Source organism: Cydia splendana, chromosome 27, assembly GCF_910591565.1.
Source record: "Cydia splendana chromosome 27, ilCydSple1.2, whole genome shotgun sequence".
Lineage (NCBI taxonomy): Eukaryota > Metazoa > Arthropoda > Insecta > Lepidoptera > Tortricidae > Cydia > Cydia splendana.
In genome coordinates this window covers 5,717,439-5,742,694 of record NC_085986.1, presented here as the reverse complement: position 1 = coordinate 5,742,694, position 25,256 = coordinate 5,717,439, and the positions used below count along the sequence as shown (strand labels likewise).

The 25,256-nt window shown below is 42.0% G+C and overlaps 2 protein-coding genes and 1 long non-coding RNA gene across 5 annotated transcripts in view; 2 read left to right on the top strand and 1 right to left on the bottom strand.

Annotated features, from left to right (window-relative positions):
• LOC134803742 (synaptotagmin-7) overlaps positions 1-25,256 on the bottom strand; it is an 862,565-nt gene that overhangs the window by 155,419 nt on the left and 681,890 nt on the right. The window lies entirely within an intron of this gene.
• The window catches only part of LOC134803831 (uncharacterized), a 190,165-nt gene that overhangs the window by 110,589 nt on the left and 54,320 nt on the right, over positions 1-25,256 (top strand). The window lies entirely within an intron of this gene.
• On the top strand, positions 19,748-21,448 carry LOC134803651 (carboxylesterase 4A-like). The gene is made up of 2 exons (XM_063776436.1): positions 19,748-21,007; positions 21,280-21,448. Exons 1-2 carry the CDS (start codon positions 19,872-19,874, stop codon positions 21,446-21,448), a joined length of 1,305 nt encoding a protein of 434 aa, XP_063632506.1. The 5' UTR covers positions 19,748-19,871.

Here is a 25,256-nt window from a genome sequence, read left to right as displayed (position 1 = left end):
CGAAAAAATATTGTCGCTGAGCGACGAGAAAGTCTGGATAAGGAAAAAGTTACAAAATAAAACTACAACGTTGAATGATAATTATTTTATTCTTAGACTAACACAAGTATCCTGGACATAACGCATGTGAACAAACAAATTGCAAAATTTCCACACGCGGATCGAAGTTTGAATAATTGTCGCCGTGGCGCATAAGTATAGGTACATATTTCATTTTTCGATCAATAAGCAGGATATATTAATGTTCAAAGTACAAGAAAACTATTACACGGCAAATCCGTAGTCAACTCGAGAAGTGGTAGCCACATCGCCGTTATCGTCACTCGAGTCTTGATCGGCAGCGGCCCATTTGCTGCAAGATATGTATTTTTCTTGACAGCAGTTTGACGCGACGAGAGATGACCATAACAGCGTTTGTCTATGTTGCACCAAACCTGAGTTCCAATAGGTACTACCAGGGTTCAGCATCAGCTATCTTGGGTACTACTCTCCTAAGTGCTCATCAAGACGAGTCGGATGACCAAAACAGCGTGTGCCTATGTTGCAACAAACCTGAGTTCCTTTAGGTACAGCCAGGGTTCAGCATCAGCTCTATCTTGGGTACTACTCTCCTAAGTGCTCATCGAGACGAGTCCGATGACCAAAACAGCGTGTACTTATGTTGTATTAAGGGGTTGTTGCTCCCTCTCCCTCTCCCTCTCCCTCTCCCTCTCCCTCTCCCTCTCCCTCTCCCTCTCCCTCTCCCTCTCCCTCTCCCTCTCCCTCTCCCACTCCCTCTCCCTCTCCCTCTCCCTCTCCCTCTCCCTCTCCCTCTCCCTCTCCCTCTCCCTCTCCCTCTCCCTCTCCCTCTCCCTCTCCCTCTCCCTCTCCCTCTCCCTCTCCCTCTCCCTCTCCCTCTCCCTCTCCCTCTCCCTCTCCCTCTCCCTCTCCCTCTCCCTCTCCCTCTCCCTCTCCCTCTCCCTCTCCCTCTCCCTCTCCCTCTCCCTCTCCCTCTCCCTCTCCCTCTCCCTCTCCCTCTCCCTCTCCCTCTCCCTCTCCCTCTCCCTCTCCCTCTCCCTCTCCCTCTCCCTCTCCCTCTCCCTCTCCCTCTCCCTCTCCCTCTCCCTCTCCCTCTCCCTCTCCCTCTCCCTCTCCCTCTCCCTCTCCCTCTCCCTCTCCCTCTCCCTCTCCCTCTCCCTCTCCCTCTCCCTCTCCCTCTCCCTCTCCCTCTCCCTCTCCCTCTCCCTCTCCCTCTCCCTCTCCCTCTCCCTCTCCCTCTCCCTCTCCCTCTCCCTCTCCCTCTCCCTCTCCCTCTCCCTCTCCCTCTCCCTCTCCCTCTCCCTCTCCCTCTCCCTCTCCCTCTCCCTCTCCCTCTCCCTCTCCCTCTCCCTCTCCCTCTCCCTCTCCCTCTCCCTCTCCCTCTCCCTCTCCCTCTCCCTCTCCCTCTCCCTCTCCCTCTCCCTCTCCCTCTCCCTCTCCCTCTCCCTCTCCCTCTCCCTCTCCCTCTCCCTCTCCCTCTCCCTCTCCCTCTCCCTCTCCCTCTCCCTCTCCCTCTCCCTCTCCCTCTCCCTCTCCCTCTCCCTCTCCCTCTCCCTCTCCCTCTCCCTCTCCCTCTCCCTCTCCCTCTCCCTCTCCCTCTCCCTCTCCCTCTCCCTCTCCCTCTCCCTCTCCCTCTCCCTCTCCCTCTCCCTCTCCCTCTCCCTCTCCCTCTCCCTCTCCCTCTCCCTCTCCCTCTCCCTCTCCCTCTCCCTCTCCCTCTCCCTCTCCCTCTCCCTCTCCCTCTCCCTCTCCCTCTCCCTCTCCCTCTCCCTCTCCCTCTCCCTCTCCCTCTCCCTCTCCCTCTCCCTCTCCCTCTCCCTCTCCCTCTCCCTCTCCCTCTCCCTCTCCCTCTCCCTCTCCCTCTCCCTCTCCCTCTCCCTCTCCCTCTCCCTCTCCCTCTCCCTCTCCCTCTCCCTCTCCCTCTCCCTCTCCCTCTCCCTCTCCCTCTCCCTCTCCCTCTCCCTCTCCCTCTCCCTCTCCCTCTCCCTCTCCCTCTCCCTCTCCCTCTCCCTCTCCCTCTCCCTCTCCCTCTCCCTCTCCCTCTCCCTCTCCCTCTCCCTCTCCCTCTCCCTCTCCCTCTCCCTCTCCCTCTCCCTCTCCCTCTCCCTCTCCCTCTCCCTCTCCCTCTCCCTCACCCTCTCCCTATCGATAATAAACAACAAACACCGATAACGAACTCTGCGAAACATGAAGTCATAAATGTCATGTGAAAAATGTAGTTCTGACTTTTTGACTATTTAAAGGTTAGGCTACAAGGCAAACCCTTAACCCGATCGTCTTTGTTTTAGGCTCAAATTGTAGCTGACTAAATTGTCCAGAGCCGTTTTTCTCAAATTTTTGATATCATTCTTCGTTTCCAAATTATCGAGCACCAAAAACAAATATTCGGAAAAAATTTAATTTTATTTTCACTATTTCGACCATAACTTTTTTTGTTTTTGACTTTCTCGAATAATTATTTTTGCACCTTACAGCTCTCGTGATTATGCGTCTTTTGAGCCTATTTTTTAATATCATATCTTCACAACTTTCCGAGATATAAGGGGATCGCACTTTTTCGTGAAATCGGAGCCTATACTGGAGCGAACGAAAAGACATTTCCAATGTCAAAAGTTCTTGGCAATTTTAGGAAAATTTCAGAGAAAACAAAGCAGTAGATACTAGGTTATTCAAGTTCTTTCAAATGATACCCCACTTAACTTCTAATTTACGACTCCCTCATAAAGTAATTTTCATAAAAAAAAATAAAAAAAAAATTAATTGCGTCTGCGTTGGCGTTATTCATGACTATTCTAAATTCCTAATCAATAGCTTAAGTATTTCTCAAGATATTTAGCAATGTGACGAGCACTTTTTACCTTTTTGGTTTGGTTTGTGATAGGCCACCCTGTGAGCCTCGTTCTGGGGATTCTTATGCTCCTTTCAAATATAAAGACGATGTTCTTCTTGACAGGTTTATAATTAATATTAGTTTTACAAAGCTGGTTTCTCATTTAGCGGCAATCCTTCACCAGTTTACAGACAAAATTAAGAGTCACAGATAACATATATCAGCCCTACGCGCTCAAAAAGTATACTTTTGGCGGGCTTTCAATAACTGTCATTAGAACTAATATTACAATCATCTTATGTTGGTACACTGTATTAGCCATATTGTTTTATTATTAAGCCGTTACGTTGTTAAGCTCGACAGGGCTCCTTCTATCGCCTCTCCTCTTCTTGTTAGCATTGGACGGAATCATGTGCCGCGTGTACAACAACGGTCGCCGCGGAATAGAGTGGGGGATCTCCAATGTCTTAGAAGACTTGGATTATCTTCTTCTTCTTTTCGTGTAAAGGGATCAAACTTCTTAGTACTAAATTTTTGTTTGCCAATGTTTTGCCACTTCCAGCCCTCGGGGTGTAGCCCTCAGGAGATCTTCCTCAGTGCACGTCGTTGAGCACAGAGAGCACTGTCTCATGTGTAATGTTGTTTGAGGTACTCCACACTCGCAGGATGTATCACCTTGTCGCCCAATTCCCCATCTCAGGAGATTATCTTTTGACCGACCAACTCCCGTCCTAAGTCTGTTGAGAGCTTTCCATACTGGCCACTTTTGCTTTCCCCCTGGAGGCAGGTGTTCCACAGCTGGCATTCGTAGCGATGTGTCGCTGAGTTGCAAGTTCCATGACTTGATGCGAGCCTCCTGAGGAGTTTGCTGCTGGAGAGCTGAATTTGTAACAAAGCTCTTCCGGGACTTTAGCCTTGCAGTAACTGGTTTGTGGCCGTGCAGGGGGTGACGCGGGTCACGCAGTTGTTTTTCTCGCTCCACAGCCGCCGCAATATCTCTGCGTATGTCCGGTGGTGCAATTCCACTCAGTTGGTATAGGTGGTCACGTTTAGTGGGTTTTAGGCATCCTGTTATTAGGCGGCAGGACTCGTTGAGAGCTATGTCAACCTGGGCAGCATGTATAGAGTTCTTCCAGGCTGGGCATGCATATTCTGCAGCCGAGAAGCTGAGTGCGAGAGCCGTTGTGCGTAGGGTGTGTGGGGTTGCCCCCCACGTAGTCCCGGTGATGCATCGCAAAATGTTGTTCCTCGCCGCCACTTTCTGCTTGGTGTTAAGGCAGTGAGCTTTGTAGGTCAGTGACCGGTCTAACGTCACTCCTAGGTATTTCGGGGCGGCAGTGTGTTCTAGCCGGCTGCCTTCCCAGGCGATATTCAGCTGTCTGGTGGCCTGGCTGTTTCGTAGATGGAAGGCACAAACCTGTGTCTTAGACGGGTTAGGTTTAAGCTGGTTTTCTTTGTAGTAAAGTGACATGCTCGCCAATCCTTCCACTAGGCTATTCTCTACTGCCTCAAAAGATTTTTCTTGCGATGTGAGTGCAAGGTCATCGGCAAAAAGGAAATGTTGTAGGTTATCTATGATCGGTTGGTCGTTCGTATAGATATTAAAAAGTGCAGGTGCCAGTACGCTACCCTGAGGAAGACCATTTTTCAGGGACCTCCATCTACTTTTTTTCCCTTGAAACGATACATAGAACCTTCTGTTGGAGAGTAGCTCAGATATAACCTGCGTGAGTTTATAATCTTTTGTAGTATGGTATAGTTTGGTTACTAGTCTCCTATGGTTTATGGTATCGTATGCAGCCGTGAGGTCGACGAAGACTGCACCTGTCACCATGCCCCTCTCGAAGCCGTCCTCGATGTACTGTGTCAGGTTGAGCACTTGCGAGGTACAGGATTTACCTGCCCTGAAACCTGCCTGTTGCGCTATGAACGCATCCTCCAGGGTTGTTCTCATGCGTTCAAGTATGAGGCGTTCAAAGAGTTTGAAGGTGTGGCATAGAAGGGAGATCGGTCTGTAACTTTTCACGTCGGCGGGGTCTTTACCAGGTTTAAGAATGGCAGTTACGTGAGATTTCCTCCATATCTTCGGTAAGGATGTAGTCTCCACACAAGCATTGAACAGTTTCAGTAGCCATAATTTAGCCGCAGGCCCAAAGTGTTTTATTTGTTCGACTCTTATGTCATCAATACCGGCAGCTTTCCCAACTTTAAGCTTTTGGATACCTGCTTCTAATTCCGACATCGAAAAGGGGTCTCCTAGATGGTCTTTTTCGTTTTCAGGTGAGTCCCGGGCAAGTTTCAGTGGTTTACACTTATCTGTCGTTTTTCCGTTGAGTAGAAGTTGGTGGGCTATCTGGTCGGCTGTTATGTTAGTTAAGTAAGTGTGTTGTTTGTTATCACTGCCAAGCTTGTTTATAAAGTTCCACGCTTTCTTACTATTGTGGGTCATATCGACACTCTCCACGAGTTCGTTCCATTTTTTCCTTTGGGTTTCTGATATTTCATCCATGAATTTATTACCCAGGAGGATAGTTTCCCGGGAAAACGGATCGGCCGCATATGCCTTATAGTACGCATTGGCTTGGTCCTTGAGGCTGTCAGACATCCCTGGGATATACTGGGTTTTACAGCCGCGTGGTATATGTCGTCTCGACGCCACTTTCACCAATCCAATGAACTCCTCGTAGCCATCGGCTGTAGGCGGAAGGTGTGAAACGAGGTCGTCTAGCTCTTTCGAGAAGCATTCCCAATCCGCTTTTACGAAGTTGTATCTTCTCCTGAACGGAACTGTACGTGGTCGGACTGCTTCGTATGTCCTGCAAACTATTGGGCGGTGTTGAGTTTTAGGGATGACTTCGCATACTGACTTCCTGCACTGTTTTGAGACGCTTTCGCTGGCAAAGATGAGGTCGGGGTTATAGCCTCTCTTCCATGGAAGAAGACTTGGATTATGCCGATGACCTATGTCTGCTCAGCCTCACACGCGGTCACATGCAAGCCAAGCTGGACGATCTCGGGGCAGAGGCGGCTAAATAGGCTTAAAAATCAACACCAGGAAAACCCAAGAGATGCGATCTGGAGTGAAGAACACAACACCGTTGCTGATTGGCACAGAGGATGTGGAACGCGTCCACAAGTTCACATATCTCGGTAGTGTCGTATCAGATACAGGAGGAACAGAAGAGGACATCACTTCACGGATTGCCAAAGCCCGGGTAGCCTTCGCACAGCTGCGGAACGTATGGTAATCACGAAAACTGACCCGAAGAGTGAAACTGAAAATGTTTGGGTCTAATGTTAAGTCTGTGTTGCTGTACGGATGTGAAACTTGGAAGGTTACAAAGGGCATTTCCAACCAGGTTCAAGTCTTCGTTAACCGATGTCTTCGTCGAATTCTCGGTATTTACTGGCCCGAGACCATCTCGAATGAGAACCTCCGAGAACGTTGCCACGAAATCCCGATCGACCAGCAGATCAAGCGCCGTAAGTGGAACTGGATTGGACACACACTCCGGAGGGGGCCCGACCATATATCTAAACAGGCCTTAGATTGGAACCCCCAAGGAAAGAGAAAGCGTGGCCGTCCCAAACAAACCTGGCGGCGTACGGTGTTAGACGAGGCGAAGAAGATCGGGAAGTCTTGGAGCGAAATGAAGCGAGAAGCTCAAGATCGATCTACATGGAGAATCACTGTGGACGCCCTCTGCCCCATCTAGGGGACATAGGATCTTAAGTCAAGTAAGTCACGTTGTTAAGCTTGGAATAATACTATACAATATAAAAGTAGTACAGAATATAAAATGCTAACATTTGGTATGATATGGTTTGGTATGGAAGCCAAAAAAACGCGCATTGTTTTACTTTTCTACCATCAAAAATGACAGATATGAATGTAAAGCATGTGTGGTATGTCAGACATACGCTAAGGTAGGTACACTTTTGTTTCCTATAGGGTGATTGTAAGTAAACATTCTGTTTATTTATTCTGTGACAACATATTCGTACCTCGAAGTTGTTTACGTTTTATAGCGGTATATTCTTACAGGAAAAAATGTAGTGCACGGACATACTCACACATACATAGTAATAAATGTATGTAGAGAGGAAACAAAATACGTCAAAGAATAGTTAAATGTGTTACAAGATGGCAAAGCCCTTGTGCTAATATTGATGCCCGAGCAAGTGAAAGATTTCAAAATGGAACTACGAGCGTAGCAACTATTGCGATTACAAGGGTTAAACAAACTTGCTTCTTGCTCTTCTTCCTCGCGTTATCCCGGCATTTTGCCACGGCCCATGAGAGCCTGGGGTCCGCTTGGCAACTAATCCCAAGAATTGACGTAGGCGCTAGTTTTTACGAAAGCGACTGCCATCTGACCTTCCAACCCAGAGGGGAAACTAGGCCTTATTGGGATTAGTCCGGTTTCCTCACGATGCTTTCCTTGCTTCTTGATATCGAGTGAAATAAAATCATTTACACCACTCCAACGCGAGCAACATACTAACGGTGATATTATAAATCAAGTAAAAAAAAAACAACGGGTTGCACTCCGGGAGTGCCGGCAGAAGTGAAAACTCAGTGACATTGTAACAGTTTTTCGATCAGGTCACGTGACCTGTCGCGAGTTTAGCATTTTTTCCCCATCACAAAAGTGCACAGCGCCGCTAAAGAAGTTTTCACTTCAAAGAACGCAATTGAATATATAATCTTCAAAATCACAGTGTAAAAGTAAATTCCACCAGCCAACATAAGAAGACACCTGAAAATTTGCATCAATTTACTTTGCCACTGGTCACTTTCTCGTCAGTTTTTGAACAATCAAGAGGACCTTTACGTGTTAATTAACATAATTTGTACTTAAATTGAAATAAAACTTCTCAAAATTAAATTTTTGGCCATTTTCTTCACTAAAGGGGCCCACTGATTAACAGTCCGCCGGACGGTATCGGCCTGTCAGTTAGAACAAAATTTTGACATTTCCAAACAACTGACAGGCCGATACCGTCCGGCGGATTGTTAATCAGTGGGCCCCTTAAAATGTAAGTAAATTACAGCTGTCTTAGAATTCATAGATTTTGTAAGCTGGTTGATAAACATCTGTTTTAATTGCTAGGGACAACGTTGACGTTTATTTAAGAGCACACATCACCCCCCAAATAGATGTATCATACTAATATGAATATATTATGTTTTTGTCAAAAAATAATACATAAATATATATTAGGGGATTTAGGGGACATCTTACACAGTTCAACCTAGCCCCAAACTAAGCAAAAATTGTACTATGGCTGCTAGGCGACGATATACATACTTATATAGATAAGTATATACTTATACATATTGTACATAGAAAACACGCATGACTCACGAATAAATATTTGTGCTCATCACACAAAACAAATGCCCTTACCGGGATCGAACCCAGGACCATCGGCTTCACTAGGCCAAACCGGTCGTCGATTTAATTTTCGTTACAAGCTTTTATTGCTGTTTGTATTTTTCTTTCCACCTTTCGACATGGCTGAAAAACAATAGAATTAGTATAATTGGTTGAAGCGTCTTGTTTTTAACCACCCAGCTCAACGAAACCTACCAAGGTCTTCGGAGGGCCTAGCCAATATGCCAATCGTTTGCGCCGTAGCGAAACGGTCACTCTTCCATATTTAGTGCGACAAAGATATTAGCGTATACAGGATGGCTAAAAATTAACTTCATCCCCGTTGCCAGGGAGGTTTTGGGATTATATTGAGCAACTTTTACTATGGGACCAACTCCGAAATCGCGAAAGATAATTGGCTGTTTCATACATTTTGGCTGGTCCATTTTCTATGGGGGGGTAAAGTTTTTTTTCGCGATTTCGGGGTTGGTAGTAACAGTTGGGCCATTTTATTTAAAGTTGTCCCCTACACTTTTTTTTAATTTGTGAATTTATATGTTATTTCTACTCAGAATCACGAGCTCTTTCTATCTTAATAGGAGAAAAAAAGTGTTCCAAGGTGTTTTTCCCATTCCGCTACCATTTATTCATAGACTTTGTATGGCGGTTTCGGAATGGAAAGATCGAAAAATGTATGGAAATCTTGGAAAACACTTTTTTTCTCCTATAAGGATCAAAAGAGCTCATGATTCTGAGTACAAATAGCATAAAAAATCCCAATTTTGAAAAAAAGTGTAGAGGACAACTTTAAATAAAATGGCCCAGTTGCTCAGTATAATCCCAAAACTCCCTGGCAACGGGAATGCACTTATTTTTTAGCCGCCGTGTATATTTAATTCGCTATGGCGCAAACGATTGGCATGTTGGCTAGGCACCCAAGTTGCTACCTGCCTCCTTCTAATCGCCTCCCATTATCAACATAATAACCGTAAACATTATATTTATACACCTGTATAATTGGTTGAAGCGTCTTGTTTTTAACCACCCAGCTCAACGAAACCTACCAAGGTCTTCGGAGGGCCTACCCAATATGCCAATCGTTTGCGCCGTAGCGAAACGGTCACTCTTCCATATTTAGTGCTACAAAGATATTAGCGTATACAGGATGGCTAAAAATTAACTTCATCCCCGTTGCCAGGGAGGTTTTGGGATTATATTGAGCAACTTTTACTATGGGACCAACTCCGAAATCGCGAAAGATAATTGGCTGTTTCATACATTTTGGCTGGTCCATTTTCTATGGGGGGGTAAAGTTTTTTTCGCGATTTCGGGGTTGGTAGTAACAGTTGGGCCATTTTATTTAAAGTTGTCCCCTACACTTTTTTTTTTAATTTGTAAATTTATATGTTATTTCTACTCAGAATCACGAGCTCTTTCTATCTTAATAGGAGAAAAAAAGTGTCCCAAGGTGTTTTTCCTATTCCGCTACCATTTATTCATAGACTTTGTATGGCGGTTTCGGAATGGAAAGATCGAAAAATGTATGGAAATCTTGGAAAACACTTTTTTTCTCCTATAAGGATCAAAAGAGCTCATGATTCTGAGTACAAATAGCATAAAAAATCCCAATTTTTAAAAAAGGTGTAGAGGACAACTTTAAATAAAATGGCCCAGTTGCTCAGTATAATCCCAAAACCTCCCTGGCAACGGGAATGCACTTATTTTTTAGCCACCGTGTTTATGTAATTCGCTATGCCGCAAATGATTGGCATGTTGGCTAGGCACCCAAGTTGCTAACTACCTCCTTCTAATCGCCTCCCATTATCAACATAATAACCGTAAACATTATATTTATACACCTGTATAATTGGTTGAAGCGTCTTGTTTTTAACCACCCAGCTCAACGAAACCTACCAAGGTCTTCGGAGGGCCTAGCCAATATGCCAATCGTTTACGCCGTAGCGAAACGGTCACTCTTCCATATTTAGTGCGACAAAGATATTAGCGTATACAGGATGGCTAAAAATTAACTTCATCCCCGTTGCCAGGGAGGTTTTGGGATTATATTGAGCAACTTTTACTATGGGACCAACTCCGAAATCGCGAAAAATAATTGGCTGTTTCATAGATTTTGGCTGGTCCATTTTCTATGGGAGGGTAAAGTTATTTTTCGCGATTTCGGGGTTGGTAGCAGGGATGTTACGGAGCTCCGGTTCCGTTTCCGTTAAGGCGGAACTTCCGTTTGGTATTACACATCCGTTTCTGTTCCGGTTCCGTTATGTTTGAAACGGAAGTTATAACGGATGTCAATGCTTCGCGCGGCGGCGGCGTACATCAAAAACAAACAGGTTCATACCAGTCATTCGCTCATCGCCCCGCTTGCCACGTGCTACGCTAATTTGTTGTTTGTTTGTATACTTTGTTTTATTCGTGTTATTAAAATTAAAATCGTATGTGTTCTGTTGTGTACTGACTACTGACTGTGTGTAGTGTGTGTGGTGAATGTTAGTGTGTAAAAAAAAAACGCACAATGAAGCCGAAATCAAGTTCGATTTGGAACTATTTTGATGAAGTTAGTGGGGACACGGCTAAGTGTAAACTTTGTCTGAAGGTTTATTCTAGAAAGGGGAAAACGATTACATCGTTAAAAAGTCAGGCTCCGATTCTGGTTCCGGTTCCGTTTTCGGTTCCGTTTCCGTTTTCGGTTCCGTTAAACTAAATTGAAAACATCTGTTTCCGTTTTCGGTTCCGATAAAACCACATCCGTTACATCCCTGGTTGGTAGTAACAGTTGGGTCATTTTATTTAAAGTTGTCCCCTGCACTTTTTTTTAAATTTGTGAATTTATATGTTATTTCTACTCAGAATCACGAGCTCTTTCTATCTTAATAGGAGAAAAAAAGTGTCCCAAGGTGTTTTTCCCATTCCGCTACCATTTTTTCAAAGACTTTGTATGGCGGTTTCGGAATGGAAAGATCGAAAAATGTATGGACATCATCTTGGAAAACACTTTTTTTCTCCTATTAGGATCAAAAGAGCTCATGATTCTGAGTAGAAATAGCATAAAAAATCCCAATTTTGAAAAAAAGTGTAGAGGACAACTTTAAATAAAATGGCCCAGTTGCTCAGTATAATCCCAAAACTCCCTGGCAACGGGAATGCACTTATTTTATAGCCGCCGTGTATATTTAATTCGCTATGGCGCAAACGATTGGCATGTTGGCTAGGCACCCAAGTTGCTACCTGCCTCCTTCTAATCGCCTCCCATTATCAACATAATAACCGAGAACATTATATTTATACACCTGTAAATTTTATTATTATCGCGCCATTTGGCCAATTAATAGGTATTTCTAAACAGGGTGCCCCTTAATACGCCTAACATTAATTGTCATAATATGAATTCGCATAACAGATTTGGCATAGCATAATTATTCATAACATTGAACAGGCATAATAATAAAAAAGCGTAACTCTATTGGGATCGATCTATCATCACTGACAGGACTATTGTAGCCAATAAGCCTGACATCGTGCTGATAGACCGATCGCAGCGCCGGGCCGTGCTCGTCGACGTCACCATCCCCCATGATGAGAATCTCGTGAAGGCCGAGAAGGACAAGTCCAGCAGTACCCAGACTTAGCTCACGAGATTACCGCCATGTGGGATGTTGACTCGACGATCATTGTTCCGATAGTTGTGTCAGCGAACGGTCTCATAGCGAAGAGTCTCGACCAATACCTAGGGAGACTCTCGCTGGGTGATTGGATCAAGGGTCAGATGCAGAAGGAGGTAATTTTGAACACGGCGCGTATAGTACGTCGGTTCCTCACTCTGCGGCCCTGACCACCGGCAGCTTGGGCCAAGCCCCGCTGCCGGCGTCAATCTAGGTTAGGTTTTTTATATCGTGTTTATATGTATTTTTTATTGTTTTGTAAGTGTTTTTATATTTTACTTTTATATTGATATTATAAAACCCTAGCCTAAGAAGAATGATGAATAAAGGAAAAAAGCATAACACTTATTGCGCATAATAATGACTCTGCATAATTGAAATATGACCCGTGCAAACAACATTCATTTCATAACTGTCCATCGGTAGACCTTATGCCCTTTCTAATAAGGTTTATGAACTATCAGTTATGTTATGGGCGATGGTATGTCACATACCGAATATTTTGAATATTATATTCGTGCAAATACAGGTAAGTAAACGGATATAAAACTACTCTTTAATATAAATCGTGTCGATTTAAAACAGTCCCTTCGGTCGTGTTTTAATTTATCGCTACTCGTTACGAATTTCCTATTTCTCACACTTGTATCGTTATTATTTGTCAAACTTGCAATGAAATGTTGACATGACTTAATTCAAATTATCCTTAAGTATCCGGTGCGATGAGTCAAGAATGTCAAGAGGATACGTAAAGAAATTTCATACAGCCTTACACACCTAGGCCTGGAAAGCAACCTTCTTATGTTTTTTAAATTCTCAAAATAAACCGTCAAATTGTGACTCAACGTCAAAGGATTTCTTTTTTTTTTCATCTTTATAGGGCTGTATCTCCAAAACCATGCGTTGTAGCGCAAAAATAATAAAATGTACGCTCCCCTTTAAGGAACCCCTAATGATTATTAAAAAAAAACACAAAAAAGAGAAAACATGTTTGTCAACATGTTTTTGTCATCTGTGTTTGTTTGTCATAAATAAATGTATTTCTATTCTATTTCTAAAATAGTTATTTACGATACAAGTGCGGAAAAGAGGAAATTCGAAACGAGTGGCGATAAATTAAAACACGGCCGAAGGGAGTGTTTTAAATCGACACGAGTTGCGAATTACCTATTCGCACGTGTATCGTACAACGTTTTACAGTACATATGGCCCTTTAAACTTTTGACATACGCACGAAAACTGCTATTCCTCGCACTAGTGCGGAAAAATAGGACCATATGTAATGAAAAAAGCTTTATAGGGCTGCATCTCCTAAACCGTGCCTCGTAACGCAAAAATAATAAAATTTTCGTTCCCTTTTAACACCCCACGCACTGAATAACCCACATTAGGACATGAAACAATCATCATCATCATATATTTATTATTATTTAATTGCTCGTCCGCTTGGCAACTAATCCCGAGAATTGACGTACCTCGGCGCTAGTTTTTACGAAAGCGACTGCCATCTGACCTTCCAACTCGGAGGGGAAACTAGGCCTTATTGGGATTAGTCCGGTTTCCTCATGATGTTTTCCTTCACCGAAAAGCAACTGGTAAATCATTACCATCATCATCTCAGCCGAAAGACGTCCACTGCTGGACAAAGGCCTCCCCCAAGGATCTCCACAGTGAACGGTTACTCGCTGCCCTCAACCAACGGTTTCCCGCGACTTTAACCAGATCATCGGTCCATCTAGTCTGGGGAAGAAAGAACCTTTCTGCCCCATCGGCCATCGAGCAATGTGGCCAGCCCACTGCCAAATAGTCTGGCAATTCTCTGAGCTATGTCGACAACTTTCATTTGGGTCTCCTGCGGATCTCCTCATTTCTGATTCGATCACGCAGGGAAGCTCCGAGCATAGCTCGCTCCATTGCTCTTTGAGTGACCTTGGGCCTTCCTATGAGGCCCGTTGTGAACGACAACGTTTACCACTGGTAAATATCAAATGATATTTCGTACATAAGTTCCGAAAAACATATTGGTACAGTGTGTTGATAATTTCCTGCCATTATCAAGATAACAACCGAGAATATTAAATCAATACATAGTTACATACACCTGTGTAAATTTTATCATTATCGCGCCATATCCTCCTAAGTCTCCATACAAATGAAAACTGCAAAATTTGCCACAGGAATTTGAACCTTTAGTGTAGGAAATAGAGTTGATTTTGCGTTGTTTAAAAACTGAACGAAACAAAGCAAAAGCAACTCTGTTCCAATCGAATATGATTAAAATTTCATTGAACTGAATAAGTACAATAGGTAGGACCTTGGGCCATAGGAGGATATGGCCAATAGGTACAAACAACATTCATAACTGTCCATCGGTGGACCTTAAGCTCTTTGTAATAAGGTTTACGAACTGTTAGTTAACAGTGTCTGCGATGGTATGTATACCGAATAATTTGCATAATTATTAGGAAAATTCTTCCTCGTTCGTGCAAAAACTTCTTCAAAAAAACTTCAACATTTATTCAGCAAATAGGCCACAAGGGCACTTTTACACGTCAACATTGAATGTGCGAATACAGATACACGAATATAAAATTACCTCCTCTTCCTCGCGTTATCCCGGCATTTCGCCACGGCTCATGAGAGCCTGGGGTCTGCTTGACAACTAATCCCATGATTTGACGTAGGCACTAGTTTTCACGAAAGCGACTGCCATCTGACCTTCCAACCCAGAGGGGAAATTAGTCCGGTTTCCTCACGATGTTTTCCTTCACCGAAAAGCGACTGGCAAATATCAAATGATATTTCGTACATAAGTTCCGAAAAACTCATTGGTACGAGCCGGGGTTTGAACCCGCGACCTCCGGATTGCAAGTCGCACGCTCTTACCGCTAAGCCACCAGCGCTTCAGGCTTCTCAAAGAATATAAAATTACCTACTCTTTAATATAAATGAAACATCACTACACCTTATAAAACAAAGTCCCCCGCGCGTCTGTCTGTTTGTGTTTGTATGTTTGTTCGCGATAAGCTCTAAAACTACTGAATGGATTTTCATGCGGTTTTCACCTATCAATAGATGGTTCTTGAGGAAGGTTTAGGTGTATAATTTGTCAACCCGTGCGAAGCCGCGGCGGGTCGCTAGTATGATAATATAGTGTCCCGGACATTTGGAAGGCGTGCTGCGCTCGTTTGAGGTTTTATTTAAATTTCAACTGCCTAGCTATTACGGTTCATGAGATACAGCCTGGTGATAACCAGACGAACAGCGGAGTAGTAATAAGGTCCCGTTTTTACCCTTTCGGTACGGAACCCTAAAAACTATCGTATTGTCGATAACATCAATAAATAATTAAATTGTCTTTGTCTCTCCCTACAGTACAAACAGTAACATTCCTAACATCGGTGGACCTTATTATAAAAGGCCTAAGGTCCAAAGATGTACAGTTAACAGTGTGGGCATGCAAAAATCCGGGTCCTATATATAACGATATCGGACGTGTTTCTAACTCATTATCGGTTGAACTCTCGAACTGAAAATGTCTACTTATTTTAATTTATTAATTGTCTTCTGTGTTCACTTGTTTTATTCGTGTTGCACAGTCTGTGCAGAGGTAAGCTATATTCTTTCTTTACTCAAAATGGGGTCCCTTTGTTTCCCATAAAGTTTTAAGTCATAATGTATTCTTTGTCATAAAACTGAAACCGTTAACTTTTCAGGAATTTCGTAAGGTTATTCTATAGATAGGTTAGGTTAGGTTTGTTGTATGGCAATCCTGAAAAGTTACGCGTTTCTGAGAAAAACCAATTATGACTAACGAAAATTCGGACAAACAATACATTATGACTTAAAACTATTTGGGAAACAATAGAGACCCATTTAAAATACCTAATAAGGAAATAATTATAAGGAAATGTATCAGTTTCATTACTTATTTGGTTTAGACTTATAACTATGGTAGGTATTTAATATGAGTTATTCTCATGTATTTCCGCCAATTCGTTAAATACACCACATTTTTCTCTCCTTTTAGCACTGGTCGGGAACAAGTGAAAGCGGACAAGTTTAATTAAAAAATATTTAAGACCATGAAATACGATATATTATTATATTTGTTTCGTTAGTGTACCTAAATGATTTTACAACTAATAAAAATTCCTTTGTAAAATGGATTTTCATATAGATACAATTTAAATTCTCCTATATTTCTCCTAAATAATTTAATTTTTTTTTTTTTGCACCGATCAACATTTTCAAATATTTTTACTTAGGTACTTTTAGAGCACTTTACGGAATGAAACCTGTTGCGTTAACATACCTGTACTTACCTACTAAATTACTTAAATAGGTAGTAATCTACATATGTGGTTAGAAAAAATGTTAAAATAAGATTAAAATAGTATCAGATTTTTTGGCATTGCTGCACCAAAAACCCTGATGTACTTATGTTAATAAAGTACCTATAATATAGTAGGTACTACTCAACATTTCATATATTTTTGTGGTTAGCACAATCGAAATAAGACGAACCTTGAAATCTATAGAACAGTCCTACAATTGGGTATGTATGTTAATTAAAGGTATCTTATTCATGCGCACACATTTGGGGACCTGGAGTAAACGCGGTTCTCTCCAGGATGATACACATTTTCCAAAACGGCTACAGTACCTCAAAGTCCCCAATGTGATATGGTGTGGACATGAACGGGAAATGAAATAGAGATTAACTAGATACGATAAAGATAATATAGTAAAGATATGTGACGTCCCACGGGTAAAGGTAGCTTGTGGCGGTTGGCGCTAACGCTATTATTAACGCCGCTCCAATATTATTGCGGCACTATGGGGCTATTCATAAATTACGTCATTTCAAATTAGGGGGGGGGGGGGGAGTCTGGACATCGGATGATGGTAGCATTACGTAGGAGGGAAACGGGGTCATTCGCAGCATGATTTGTGGATGATTTGTCAAAAATCGTCAAAATCCCAAAGTCAAAATGTCGTGGGAATGGTTCTATGCGACGTAAGCGCCAGCCCCCATAAGGTAACTTTTGCCGTGGAACGTCACATATCTTTACTATTTCATATCTAGTGATTCTCTAATTCATTTCCCGAATCGCGGCGCCAGCCGCCATCATAAGGTACCTTTTGCCGTGGAACGTCATATATCTTTACTATATCGTATCTAGTTAATCTTTAATTCATTTCCCGAATCGAGCCGGAATAAGGGACGTTTATTAACATATATCCAGGTTTCAGGACTAGTCCTAGAGATTCCGAAGTTTGTCCTATTTCGATTGTGCTGGTACCACCGCCCACACTGTTAACTAAACATAAACATAATTTATTCAAAAAACACGTATTTCATGGTTACATTCATATAAAACAAAGACTCAAAAATAGTGATAGTTTACATGTGCCTGAACTAGGATTCCCTGTGTTTCAGGCGTGAAATATGGCAAACATTGTTCAAGCAAATTAATTTTCACTTACAAAAAACACATTATAATTTAGCAACTTAATACTATTTATATCGTGATAATTATCCTATTTATCCTGTTGTAAATCCAGTCATATTGCTTATAATCATTTTACAACTATTAGTAGATTCTCTGTGTCTTCGTACGTCATATTTTGAAGGGCTTTTCGGAGCGTATCCTTACACTTTTTGTAGCTGAGTGTATATAAATCTAAATTTGCGTTGAGCCTGTTGTATAGAAAACTGTACATCGGCGGACCTTATGTTTTTTGTAATAAGGTCCACCGATGTACAGTCAGGAGTGTTGCTGTTTGTACCTAACTCCTGGATTATTTTTCTCATCTTTTACCAGTAATAACTAAAGTAATCGCTCGGTATCCCAAGGCTTGCCAATCCGAGCGAGGGCCTACCGCGAACACTGAAGTGCGGGCATCTTCCTCTGTTACTCCAATCAAGGCATAACTAGAGTGACAGAGAAAGATTCGCAAACTTCGGTTTTCGCGGGAGGCCCCCGGCTCCATAGGCCGGTAGTTTACTCAGCTGGACGCTGAATTGATACTATTTTAGCAAAGCAGTTGTGTCAATATTTGATTTGGTGTAAATCATACATGTCGTACATTGTTCGAAGATGTTTACCGTGTCTTACTTATACTTATAAAATAAAAAATATTAATAATGAAGGTGTCCGTATACGATAGTTATAAAAAAAATAAGTTAAGTACCTTAAGAGAATATGGCTCCGAAGTCAAAGTCGTCATCTTTTGCGAGGGAACAGTCGATGATTTATTGTCGATGAGGTTTTAATCTCAGATTAAGTGGCTCCAACAATGGATAATAGGAAGGACTTGGAGGAGGCCATTGCCCAAAAATGGTACCTCACTTATAAATCTTAGAACTCTGCAGGGCTCGGAAACCGTTTTATTTTACAAACCGGTTTCGTTCATTCGAAAAGAATTTCGTTTCTGTTTGCGGTTACCGGTTACAGAACTGTTCTATTGAGTTACCAGTTTATACTAATTTACATTCCGTTTATGCCCCCTCTCGCGCATGAGAGGAGGCCTGTGCCCAGCAGTGGGACGTATATAGGCTGAAATGATGATGATGATGATGATGACATTCCGTTTTTGTAGAACGATATTAACCGTTTATATTGATAATATCGAAGCAAGATTGCACGAGTAAGTTATTGCTGTCTCTTTCACGTATGACAACGAGTTTAAACGAGCTTTCGAAAGCCGAGAGTAACCGGTATTATATCGTTCCCCGGGAACCCTAAAATTCCGTTCCATCTTCATACCGGTTAGAAGAGAGAACGTAATTTTTTAGTTCGCGTTTCATCAATTAACCGGTTTTTAATGAACGAAATAACATACCGGTTTTGGAATGATAATTACAGGAATTTCAATACTGGTTACGAGCTCTGGTTAAATGTGTGTAATATTTTGTGAAAAATAAAGGTTTTTTCATATACATTTACAGAACGAGACCCTAGTGACCACGAAGCAAGGTCAGCTACAGGGTGCTACAGACACGTTGTATGATGGATCCACATACTACAGCTTCAAGGGCATCCCGTATGCGCAGGCGCCGGTTGGGGAGCTGAGGTTCAGGGTATGCACTCTTTATACAACCTAGTTTCTATCCCTATCGATCCGTTTCTAGGGTTCCGTACCCAAAGGGTAAAAAAACCCTATTACTGTCCGTCTCTCCGTCCGTCTGTCTGTCACCAGGCTGTAATTCATGACCCGTGATAGACCCTAGACAGTTAAAATTTTCACAGATGATTTTTTTGCCGTTTTTTTGCGTAATGGTACGGAACTCTTCGTGCGCGAGTCTGACTCACACTTGGCCGGTTTTTAACCTTTTGTACGATTTTCGTCATAAGCAAAAACGTCACTGACACGCCAAGGTCCCGGGCGCAAGCGAGCTAATGTAGACCTTACTTGAAAGTGTGGTAACGTTCACAGCGTCCGCCACAACACTTATAGTCCATGGCGCTGTGGGCACGACTAGTTACGACGCCTATAGGTGTTCTTGGCGTTCAAAAGGTTAAATAGCTAAGTGTCATCCATTCTCTTTACAAAATTGGTACAGTACCCGGTGATAAATGTTCCACATTGGTCTTTGGAATGTGTTTATTATTTATTTATCTGACTTGAGAAAAGGAAGAGATACGACATGACTTATGTCAACCTAACTTTATTGACCCCTCTGGTGTTCCATGGGCGGCGGTAATCGCTTACCATCAGGCGATCCGTCTGCTCGTTTGCCTATATCATAAAAAAAGTTGCTGTAGACCTGAACTGTATTTAGTTTTGTTATTTCTCCAGGCTCCCCAGCCACCTCAAACCTGGGAAGGTGTACGCCAAGCGACCGAATTTGGTTCCATCTGCGCGCAAACGGATATCACACCAGGCTCCGTCTTCCAAGGCAGCGAGGACTGCTTGTTCCTCAACGTCTACACCAAAACCCTCAACGATAGCTTACCTGTCATGGTCTACATCCACGGAGGAGCCTACTTATCTGGATCAGGAAACGATGCCCTGTACGGACCAAAGTTCATCGTTCAACAGGACGTTGTCCTGGTCACTTTGAACTACAGACTTGAAGTGCTTGGATTCTTAAGTTTGAATACCTCCGAGGTTCCTGGCAATGCTGGTATGAAGGATCAAGTTGCTGCGTTGCAGTGGATAAATGAGAATATAGCAAGTTTTGGAGGAAATCCCGATAATGTTACGATTTTTGGTGAAAGTTCCGGGGCTTGCTCCGTCAGTCATCATATTTTGTCGCCGATGACTACAGGACTGTTCCATAGAGTTATCGCGCAAAGTGGTAGCAGTGTCCATGATTGGGCGATAGGTGAAGATAGTACGAACAGAGCGTTTAGAGTTGGACAAGTTTTAGGAAAAGACACGAATGATACCACTGAGCTGCTTGAGTTTTTAAGAACTGTACCAGTAGCGAATTTAACTAATTTGACAATTGCTACTTATACAGACGATGAGAAGTATAGAGGACAACCTGAGAAATTTTTGCCTGTTGTCGAAAGTATATTTGATGGTGTCGAAGCTTTTCTAAGCCAAAACCCTTTGGATATTCTTCAATCGGAAACAATTCGCAGTGTTCCATTGATGTTAGGATTTAACTCCGCTGAAGCCATTCTTATGATTGCAGATCGCTTAGCAAATTTAGACATTTATAATAATAATACATCCTACGACGTACCTAGAGAGATCGCCGAAAAATTAACCCAAGAGCAAATTACTGATATGGGCAATAGAATAAGGACATTTTATATTGGTGACAGAGAATATACAGCGAACGATACTACGCAGATTGTCACAATGTTGTCTGATGTGCATTTTATGTACGACGTGCATAGATTTACATACTTGTATTCTAAGCACAGCAGTCCCATTTATATGTACAAATTCAGTTTTGATACTGACCTCAATTTTATAAAGAGTATGTATACTTCGGGTTTGGATTTGGAAGGAGCTTGTCACGGAGACGATGTATTTTATATGTTTTCTAGTAGTTATACCAAAGATGCTTACGAATCGTCAGAAACCTTGAAGAATTACGTGGCGAATGTGACTAAACTATGGACAGATTTTGCTAAAAACAGGTTAGTTTACCGCTTATATTAAAAGTTCTTAGATATTTGTCAGGAGAGCGACGTTAGGTCCCTCTCTGCTGCCACCACATCACGATGCATCCCACACTAGTTTGTTAAGGAAATAATTCTTGAGGTTGTATACCTCATCATTGTACATGGTGGGATGTACAATGTCATAACTGACGAACGTGGCTGACTTTATTTGTTTTCCCCTTTATCATGATAATTTGTATATTTACAACTGATCGTCACAACCACTATATATTTTATATATTTTTCAGCAACCCAACTCCAGAAGACTCAATATGGCCGATATACACGACAGAAAACAAGGAATACTTGGACATTAACGTACAGTCGACGGCGGGTAACTTTTCGAACAAGGCGAGCGTGGAATTTTGGGACGGCCTGTACTGCGAGGCTGGCTTGCCATGCATTGGGAATAACTAATTTAATTTTAAAGTCTTGTCTATGTAAGGTAGAATGGGTGAACACATCCGCAATTATCCGCTGTCCGGGATTATCCCACTGTCCCCTACGTGTTTTATAGATTTTTACATTCATTTCATTTATTTAGTTTAGTGTTCTTTTCCCGCGACGAAGTTGGAGCCGTCAGGCCCCTATTTCACCACGGTGACAGATGCGACAATTGTCGACATCACTGTTACTGACGTCACAGGCCTCCATAGGTTACGGTAACCGCTTACCATCAGACGGGCGGTGTGCTTGTTTGCCACCAACATGTTAATAAAAAAAAAACTCCATTATATTAAAGGAAGGATTGCGCATTAACTACAAGAAAACAAAGGAAATGGGCCAGAATACCACCGATTCAACTCCGCTGCTGATTAAGGGAAACCAGATCGAACAAGTGGCGAGCTTTTGCTATTTGGGCAGTATTGTCGACCAGAGTGGAGGAACGGAAGCTGACATTGAAACTCGAATAAACAAAGCCCGAGCTGCATTCAGCCAGCTTAAACCTGTGTGGAACTCCTCTATCCTAACGAGAAGAACTAAAGTGAGGATCTTCAACTCGAATGTAAAGGCCGTGCTACTGTACGGGTGCGAAACCTGGTTTGTCCGCAAAGACCTAATGACAAAACTCCAAGTGTTTGTGAACAAATGCTTAAGGCAAATCCTACGTATCTTTTGGCCTAACTGGATCACAAACGCTCACTTATGGAGAATAACCGGACAAGCACCCGTACACAAGGAGATCCAGACGCGGAAATGGCATTGGGTTGGGCATATCCTCAGGAAACCTGACACCCACCTATCCAAAGTGGCCCTGACCTGGAAGATGCCCGGCAAACGGAAACATGGTCGCCCTAAATCTACTTGGCGCCGTTCTGTGGAGCAAGAGCTGGGTGTATTGGGGATGGGGTGGGAGGAGGCTACCCAAGCTGCCCAGGACCGGAGTCAGTGGAAGAAAAAGATTCGAGCCCTACACCCCAGCAGGGGGTAACAGTATAGAAAGAAGAAGATTATATCGCCAATAAATAAGTACGTACTTATTTTGTGAAGCTAATGACAATTGTCACAAGAAACACGACAATTGTCACGAAAATCCGACACAGAACTCAATCCTGTCAAGAATTACCGAAAGTTCTTTTAAATCTTGTGACAATTGTCATCATCATCATAAACTACGCAAGATAAATACCTGTTTTTTGCCGATAGAATAAAGTTTTTTTTAATAATACAATGATGATGGCAAATAGGAATACAGCCCACCCGATGGTAAGCGGTAACCGTGGCCCATGGATGCCCGTGACGTCAGCTACAGTGACATTTGTCGAATTGTCGCATTTGTCACCGTGGTGAAATAGGGGCCTGATGGGTGCACTCTCGTGCCCTGGAGCTTGGGTCGCCCTTCGGCGAGGAACTCTGGCTCCGTCCTACGTGGAAGGGTCGGCTCGGAAGCCTGGGACTGCCGCGGACCAGGCCCAGACTGCCAAGCGCCGCAAATACGCGTTCTTGACCAAGGAGTATGCGTTTGCGGCGCTTGCAATGGAAACGTTGGGCCCGTGGTCGTTTGACACCAAGGATTTTGTCAGAGAAGTGACAGTTCGGCATCTCAGGCGATCATAGGGCTGGCGCTTTCTTTGCCAGAGGCTAAGCCTGGCGGTGCAGAGGGGCAACGCCGCTAGCGTTTTTGCGACCATGGGGCTGTCCATAAATTACGTCATCGATTTGTGACAATTTTTGTCCCCCCCCTAAAATCATCCAAAAATCATGATTCGAATGACTCCGTTTCCTCCTACGTCATGCTACCATCATCCGATGTCCAGCCCCCCCCCCCTAATTTGAAATGACGTAATTTATGAATAGCCCCATGCCGGAAGGGAGTGATTTGGGGGAAGTCTTTTATATTTAGTTTTAAGTTGTGTTTTGTGTTAGCATAAGTTTCATTTACTTGCGTGTTATTGTAATATGGTTTTATAAATGTGTTTAGACAGATAATAAACTTACAGTGTCTTCACCAAAACCGTCGTTTCATTTATTTAAACCCGAATTCTACTAAACTGAAATAAATGTCATATATAGTGTACGGACAAGTGGTGGCATTTTGAACAGAGCGGGAAATGGAGTCGTTATTACACTCTAAAAAATGAAGACCAACTAAGAGCAGTTTCTTCTTAGTTGACGTTAAGTTAATTACAACAATTACGATCTTATATAAATCAAAGAAAGCTGATTACTTAAAACAATAAGTGTACCTGTGATTGAACTAATAAAGTAGGTATTGATTAATCCTAACAATTGTATACCTTGCATCTATTATTAACTTGTTGACATAATTATGTAACGTAGGTTGATTCAATAAATATCAAGCTTAGTTGATCTTACTAGGGTCAATTAGTTAGCATAATTCTTTTTCATGTATATATTGAACAAGATCTTAGTTGGCTCAGTTACATAGCAATAGTAAAATCAATCAGAATTACCTTATTTGAAATGTCGAAGTCCTTGTTAGGCTCGTATGGAATCAAGATGCTTGATTACGACTATCAAAATATTGATAGGGCCAACCAAATTTTTTTTTGAGTGTATCTAAGTACTAACTTTTTATGATTGAATGAATAAATTCAAATTTTATATGATATTTACTTTACTTATAAAATCTACTTCTCTTGCTCTCTCACATTCAATCAGTATACTTTTTAACCATATACAACAACCTTAATTAATTACTGGCCAAAAACTTTATAAGCTGTAGATACGACAAAATAATTTGATGTTGTCGATTTAGACAACTGTTTGCTATATTTGTTGTTGTAATACGCTAGGCTAATAATTGAAAACAGCACGACAGCAGAAATGTAAATGAAACAATATGAATGACCCACCAGAATCGTCAATTTTGAAGTGGATTGAATCATACGATAATCTTGTATATAACGATAACAATAGCGTGTGCTGTATATCATGTGAAATAATTGTGTTAGCACAATTAGGTAAACATCACAGCAGATACTTGAATAAATAAATAAATAAACTTTGGCACTACTTGAATAAGAATTAAAAAGTGTAATAAATATGTTTTCGAAAAATCATTTAATCGTTATTCATCAATCATAAAATGCACCTAGGCGACTCCATTTCCCGCTCTGTTCAAAATGCCACCACTTGTCCGTACAGTAGTCATATACTAAGAAAAAGTGACCAAGGCCTCCAGTGCCCCAGGCTGGAATCGAACCAGCGTCCTCTGCTATCGCGACAGGTGCCTGTCACTTTTTCTTAGTATATGACATTTATTTCAGTTTATAATTTATATAGTAGTGTTACTACTTGAAATAAAACCAAATAAAAATATTTTCTGAAAATAATTTAATTTGTTCTAATAGTACTGAATTCTAATGTCAAAGTATAGTATAGTATTATAACAAAGTCATATTGTTAAATAAACTAATTTCACACATCAGTGTAAAAAATAATTTATGTACCAATATAAATTTTCAGCCAATAAATGAATGATCCCATCAGACTAAGGAATCCTTAAAAGAATATATACTTATATGTAATATCATTTCTAATAAATAAATATAGTCGAAATTATCGTATAGGTACTAAAAAAACACAAAATTCTCAAATTTAAAATTATTCAATACAAATTCATAATACAAACAATAATCTTCAAGGGAATAGAAGTTACGTTTAAAATTTGGAAACGCTATCTGCGAGGCCGTTAGTCAATTAACCCATGAATGGGAATGAGTCAAATTTCTTGTAAATTTCCATACAATCGTAGTTTGTA